Raw genomic sequence first — 6,761 nt, 5'->3', positions numbered from 1 at the left:
CATGGAGGGGGCCACAGTGGGGCCTCCGCTGCTGCAGGCTGCCGGGCTCTCTGCAGATCTGACTCCCCAGGGGAGCCCAAGCCAGCAGCAGCTCACATCGCGCCGGGCGAGGGTTTGCTCGCGTGCCCAACGGTTCGCTGACGGCCCTTGCATCCCGTTGCAGGCCTAGCATGTCCGGGCTGCACCTGGCGAAGAGGGGCCGCGAGCACAGGAAGATGGATCTGCAACGGGACTTCACCGTCGCCTCGCCGGCAGAGTTCGTCACCCGCTTCGGGGGCAACCGCGTCATCGAGAAGGTCTCTCCCTGCGCGCCCGCCTTTGCCTGGGTGGTGGGGTGTTGCTTTTCCTGGTGGCACCCTCAAATCTTGCCTGAGTCCCCCGTGCCCACCAGGCTTGGACTGATGGCAACCCAGAGCTGGTTGTCCCCCAGCTTCACCCACCCTCATTGGCTGGGAGAGGGAAACCCTCCCAACGCTGCCCTCGCACGATGGCTGCTTGCAGCAGCTTTGCGTGGCTGGCACAAACAAAGCCAAAGTCCGATCCTTCATTAGCCCCAGTGCCAGGCATCAAAGCTGCTGGTGTGGAGCCTCCTGCTCCGCCAGCACGTACAACCGGCTGTCACGAAGCGCCGTGTTAGCACCGTCACTCTGCCTGTGCCCAGTCCTCTGCTCTGCCGTGCGCCCCAGCAGCAAGGAGAGATTTCAGCCTGATGCCCCGTGTCCCTGTCCCCCCAGGTCCTCATCGCCAACAACGGCATCGCTGCTGTGAAGTGCATGCGCTCTATCCGCCGATGGGCCTATGAGATGTTCCGAAACGAGCGTGCCCTTCGCTTCGTGGTCATGGTGACCCCCGAAGACCTCAAGGCTAATGCGGGTAATTCCTAAAAGCATCCCAGTGAGGGATGTTCCCAGCCCTCTCCTTCTCCCTGGGACGGGGGGCTCTGCACAGCCCGGGCTCACACATTTTCCTCCTGCACAGCCAGATCCAGGAGTAAATAATTTTTTTTCTCCCTTCCAGCCTCCCTGAGGTGGAGGGTTTGGGGAGGGGGTGCAAGGGGCAGCATCCAAGTGGGGTGCAGCTCAGGGGACTGGCTCCCACCGCTGCCGTGTGCTGTCTTTCAGAGTACATCAAAATGGCAGATCACTACGTGCCTGTCCCCGGGGGGGCCAACAACAACAACTACGCCAACGTGGAGCTGATCGTGGACATTTCCAAACGGATCCCAGTCCAGGTAGCAGCCGCTCACGGGCCTCCTTCTCACGGGCCTCCCACCTCTTTGCTGAGGGAAGCCGATGGGGAAGATGGAGCGCTCCGGAATGGGGTGACGTCCCTCTGTGCGGAGGAGCTGGGCACGGTGCTGTGGGCAACGGGAGGACTAACAGCTCGTGTGGCTCCTTCTCTCATGCCAGGCGGTGTGGGCTGGCTGGGGACATGCCTCGGAAAACCCCAAGCTGCCAGAGCTGCTGCAGAAAAATGGGATAGCTTTCCTAGGTAAGGTCTCACTGCCTTCCCAGTGCTGGAAGGAACAGCGGGCATTGGGCTGGGGTGTGCACGCAGGCTGGCTCCCCAGGGACACCGCGCTGGGCAATGCCCATTTCATGTTCTGGCATGGCTCCTCTGCCAAACAGGAGCCCCCAGGCTGGTTTCCTGGGGCTGTCCCAGGGATCCTGCTGTTTTCTGGGTTTTCCCTGTAATGCTCGTGCTGATGCAGCATTCGTAGAGGAGTGTTGGGTGCGAGCAGACCTCGTGTGCTGCCCAGCCAGGGGACAGCCTCCGCTCCCCCTTGGAGAACAGTTTAGCTCCGTCCTGAGCTGGGCAGTGGGTTTGGGGGGGTTTCCCATGCCCCCACTCTTTGCAGAAGGGCTGATAGTGCTGGCTCAGGGCAGAGCAGCTTTCTGCAGCATCCGTCTGATGGGGACAGCCCAGCTGGCCACGCTGGCCCCGCTCAGCCCTGCCCTCCCTGTCCCAAGGTCCCCCCAGCGATGCCATGTGGGCACTGGGGGACAAAGTCGCCTCCACCATCGTGGCTCAGACGGTCCAGATCCCCACGCTGCCGTGGAGTGGGAGTGGTAAGTGCCTCCTCCCCAGCCCCGCACACCCTCCCTGCTCCCCCGTTTCTCTCCTCCCTGCCTCCCCTTCTCCCCCAAAGCAAGCACCAGGGCTGGGGTCCATGGCCCGGCTGGCCGCAGGGTGACCACAGGTATCGGGGACCCTGCTGCAGCCGAGTGGCTGCTGGTTCGGGCAGAGGGGTTTTTGGAGATGGGGTGGCATGGAAGCAGGGGAAATGGCGTGTGCCACCACGGGGTCCCCAGCTCCCTGGGTACAGGTAGCATGCCACCTCAGCAGTGGCCGTGCCACCCTGGCAGTGACCACAGCCCTGTCCCTGCCTGCAGGGCTGGTGGCCCAGTGGTCTGAGGAGGACCAGAAGCATCAGCAGACCATCAGCATCCCCCTTGAGATGTACGCGCAGGGCTGCGTGAAGGACGTGGAGGAAGGCCTGGAGGTAAAGCTGAGCCCACGGGCAGCTCGCTGTCTCTTGTCAACCGTTATTTCTCTTTGGAGCCCTTTTGGGGTCCCAGTGTGTGTGGCAGCAGTTCTTCCTCTGCAGCTTGGGGCAATCCTGCTTGGGGCTGCGTGGGGCTGGAGCAGGGTGGGCTGTTGGGGTGATGGCTCAGGGTCACGCCAGCCTGTGTCCCTCCTCAGGTGGCCAAGAAGATTGGCTACCCACTGATGATCAAGGCAGCAGAAGGTGGTGGGGGCAAAGGCATCCGAAAAGTGGAGGCAGCAGAGGAATTTGGCACCTGCTTACGGCAGGTGAGAGGTGCCCTGAACCCCTATCCCATCCTGAGGCACGCAGCAGGGTCCTGCTGCCACCCCAGCGTCTTGTGCTTCCCACTGGGCTCACTGCAGGACCTGCCTCTGTCCTGGGGTGAGTTTTGGGGGGTGATGCTGGAGCACGACCCTCTCCCTCACCGCAGGTGCAGGCGGAGGCGCCCGGGTCCCCCATCTTCCTGATGAAGCTGGCGCAGCACGCGCGGCACCTGGAGGTGCAGGTGCTGGCCGATGAGTACGGCAACGCCATCTCCCTCTTCGGCCGCGACTGCTCCATCCAGCGCCGGCACCAGAAGATCATCGAGGAGGCACCCACCACCGTCGCAGCTCCATCTGTCATCGAGGTGATGGAGCAGGTGGGTGGCCCTGGGCTTTGGGCAGCACGGGGTTCTGGTGAGAAACTGGTCTGTTCCTTGCTGGGTTTATTGTGGGTTTTGGCACCTGAGGCTCCTAAAGAAGGGAGGGACCCCCAAGCCGAGTGGGGAGCCCCAGCCCTGCTTCTTTCCTTGGATCCGTGGAAGGACACCACTGCCATTTTGCTCGGGACAACCCTGACTCTGCTGCGGTGAACGGAGGGTCGGGACTCCCCGTGGTGGTTTTTCCCTCTCCTGCAGTGCGCGGTCCGCCTGGCCCAGATTGCGGGCTACGTGAGCACAGGCACCGTGGAGTACCTGTACAGCGAGGACGGGAGCTTCCACTTCCTCGAGCTGAACCCACGCCTGCAGGTGGAGCACCCTTGCACAGAGATGATTGCGGATGTGAACCTCCCTGCTGCCCAGCTGCAGGTACCTGAGTGCCCACGGGCGTGTTAGATGAACCAATTTTGTCATTTAGGGAGAGGTGCTAGGCTGGAGCCCGGCAGAGGGAAGCCATCACAAATACCAGTATGTAGGGTGCAGGCAGAAGCGATGTAGCATCCCTCCTCCATGTCTGGCTTCTGGCTGGGGAGCACAGCATAGCACCTCTTCCCCTCGCTCTTCCTTCAGACCATCTATTGATGTCGCCCAGTTGTAGATTTGATGCTGAAGTCTTGTTCCAGCAGCTAAAGTTGTCCTTATTGCTCATACAGATTGCAATGGGCATCCCCTTGCACAGGATAAAAGACATCCGGGTGCTGTACGGGGAGAGCCCCTGGGGCGACTCCCCCATCTGCTTCCACAGCCCCACCAACACCCCCATGCCCCGGGGCCACGTCATCGCTGCCCGGATCACCAGCGAGAACCCCGAGGAGGTGAGCCGAGGGACGGGCTCTCATGCACCAGCCCCACGGTGGGGATGGGGCCACCTGGGGCTGAGCTGGGCACAGTCCTGCCCGGCTGGATGATTCTTGTGGGCATTCAGCCTGTGGGATCAGCGAGACCCCATGCAGACTGATGAACAGCACCGGGGTTTCCCCTCTGCGTGAATCTCAAGCCTGGTTTCTCTGTGTCTCCTCTATCTTCGCTCAGGGTTTCAAGCCCAGCTCGGGGACGGTGCAGGAGCTGAACTTCCGCAGCAGCAAGAACGTCTGGGGGTACTTCAGCGTGGCAGCAGCCGGCGGGTTGCACGAGTTTGCCGATTCCCAGTTTGGGCACTGCTTCTCGTGGGGAGAGAACCGGGAGGAGGCCATCTCGTGAGTGTGGTGGGCTGGGGCAGAGAGCGGGTGGCCTTGGGAAGACACACAAGTCCGCCTTGGGTATCTCAGTGTTCTGCTAAGTCAGTGCTGGCTGTGGGGCTGTTTCATCCAGGCATGAGGGTGCCTAGGGTATGGGAGCCCATCATCTCGGTCCCTGTGGTTCCTTGGTTTCCTCTGCTGAAAGCCAAGCGTTCTCTTCGAACATTAATGCAGAGTTTTGCTCACTAAAGGAACATGGTTGTGGCCCTGAAAGAGCTGTCTATCCGTGGGGATTTCCGGACCACCGTGGAGTATCTGATCAAGCTGCTGGAGACGGAGAGCTTCCAGAACAACGAGATCGACACTGGCTGGCTGGACCATCTGATCGCTGAGAAAGTGCAGGTGGGGGAGACCGGCCCCCCTGGGGTCACCGCTCCCCTTCTGGTGTAAGACCCAAACCCTGCTATTTTTGCCCCCCCAGGCAGAGAAGCCGGACACGATGCTGGGCGTTGTCTGCGGCGCCCTGAACGTGGCGGATGCTGCCTTCAGGACGTGCATGACCGACTTCCTGCACTCAGGGGCTGCCTGGTGGGGGTCTCGGCCGTGCTGTGGGTGCCGGGGGCACAGCGAGTGCGTGTCCTGAAGGGCAGCAGCCTGTGTGGCTCCTGCAAGCATGGAGACCTGAGTGTTGCTCTCCCTGGGCTATCTTCCTTCCCACTTTTTCTGAAAAAACTTTGCAAATCTGGAGGCAGTGCCCGTGGCACTACAACAGCCTGGGAAACAAGGGCATCTGCGGTGACTCACAGTTCCGGCTCCTTGGCTATCGCTTTATCTGTAGAGAGGAGAAAGTTTCACATGGCTGGAAAAACAGCTTTCAAGGGAAAGTGCCTTGGCTGGAGGCAACTTGCTTTTGTTTTTGCACTTGAATGTCAAGGTTATTCCTCCAGCCCTGGAGGACGCCTGGGGCTCTCCCCCACACCCTGATCTCAGCGTGTTTTGATGGTGTCTGGCCAGCCCCTTGGATGCATGTTTACGAGGAGCTCCCGTGGGTCATTTAGAGCAAACGCTTGTCCTCCCCAGTCACCTTTGCACCGTCCTGCGGGCAGCTGGGAGCCCGCACGGCCCGACGCCAGCAGCGCCGCTGACATCTCGCACACTTGGCTCCATGCCGGCGCGCAAGGCAAGCACCGCCTGCGGTGCCTGACCAGTCCGTTGTGTTTCAGGGGGCAGGTGCTGCCAGCAGCCTCCTTGCTGAACATCGTCGATGTGGAGCTCATCTACGAGGGCGTGAAGTACATTCTGCAGGTGAGAGCTGGGCCAGGCTGCGTCTGAACCGGCTGCAGCGCTTCTCATGGGGACAGGGACGGTGCTCCTGTCCTGAGGCAGAAAGGTGCAATAAATACAAGGTTGCCCTTTAAAAATGTGCAGTGTAAAAATGAGGTTAATAGACTAGACAGACATTTTCATACATCCTGTTGCCCCGAGTTTGATAAAGAACATCCTTTTCTTGCTTTTAAACCTAAATAGTTGAGCTTCATGCAAAAACTCCTTACTCAGAATGAAAGCAGCAGGTGAGCCGTGAGTTAAACCAGCTCTGGGCTGCGAGCTGAACCAGCTCTTTGGGTGCAGCCTGAGGTCGCTGCCTCCATCCCTGCCCAGCATGGCTCCATCCCATGGCAGCACGATGCCCCCCGCCATTCCAGCCCCCAGAAAGGCCGTTGTGGGGGTTGTGCTGAGGGGTCTCCCCCGCTGCTGCCCGCAGGATGTGCCCCGCCAGTCCCTGACGACGTACGTGATCATCATGAACCGCAGCCACATCGAGATAGACGTGCACCGCCTGAACGACGGCGGGCTGCTGCTCTCTTACGACGGCAACAGCTACACCACCTACATGAAGGAGGAGATCGACAGGTACCTGCTTGGGCCCCCGCCAGCCCCCCTTGCTGACCGGTGGCCGGCTGGTGAGACCTTTCCCCTCTCTTTAAGATACCGGATCACTGTTGGCAACAAAACGTGCGACTTTGAGAAGGAGAAGGACCCGACGGTGCTGCGCTCGCCCTCTGCGGGGAAGCTGCTGCAGTACACGGTGGACGATGGTGGGCACGTAGCCGAGGGGAACGTTTTTGCAGAGATCGAGGTGAGTTTTGCAGGAGAGCCCGGAGGAGCCCTGCTGCTGTGGCGCTGGCACATGGCTAAGGTCAAACCTGCCGGTGCTGCCGTGGTGCCTGAGGCGTTCTGCAGCACACAGTGCTGGTCTTTCGGTGACGTTTCACCCATCCTTGCCCAGGTGATGAAGATCATCATGACGCTGGCGGTGGAGGAGTCCGGGCGGGTG

The 6,761-nt window shown here is 60.8% G+C and overlaps 1 protein-coding gene across 1 annotated transcript in view; it reads left to right on the top strand.

Annotated features, from left to right (window-relative positions):
• Positions 1-152: 152 nt before the first annotated feature.
• Positions 153-6,761, top strand: part of LOC104471338 (acetyl-CoA carboxylase 2-like) — a gene marked incomplete at its 3' end in the record, with an annotated part of 9,557 nt that continues 2,948 nt past the window's right edge. The window contains 17 exon segments of the mRNA XM_010086652.1: positions 153-296; positions 735-873; positions 1,122-1,231; positions 1,410-1,491; positions 1,971-2,069; positions 2,394-2,503; positions 2,704-2,814; positions 2,979-3,188; positions 3,447-3,617; positions 3,902-4,063; positions 4,281-4,444; positions 4,678-4,828; positions 4,908-5,014; positions 5,635-5,731; positions 6,189-6,337; positions 6,413-6,563; positions 6,714-6,759. Coding sequence (XP_010084954.1) covers positions 171-296; positions 735-873; positions 1,122-1,231; positions 1,410-1,491; positions 1,971-2,069; positions 2,394-2,503; positions 2,704-2,814; positions 2,979-3,188; positions 3,447-3,617; positions 3,902-4,063; positions 4,281-4,444; positions 4,678-4,828; positions 4,908-5,014; positions 5,635-5,731; positions 6,189-6,337; positions 6,413-6,563; positions 6,714-6,759 — 2,185 coding nt within the window.

The sequence above is a fragment of the Pterocles gutturalis genome, unplaced genomic scaffold (assembly GCF_000699245.1).
Source record: "Pterocles gutturalis isolate BGI_N339 unplaced genomic scaffold, ASM69924v1 scaffold14676, whole genome shotgun sequence".
In the NCBI taxonomy this organism is placed as follows: domain Eukaryota; kingdom Metazoa; phylum Chordata; class Aves; order Pterocliformes; family Pteroclidae; genus Pterocles; species Pterocles gutturalis.
Note: the sequence above shows the minus strand (reverse complement) of the source record. Positions and strands in the feature narration are given on the sequence as shown.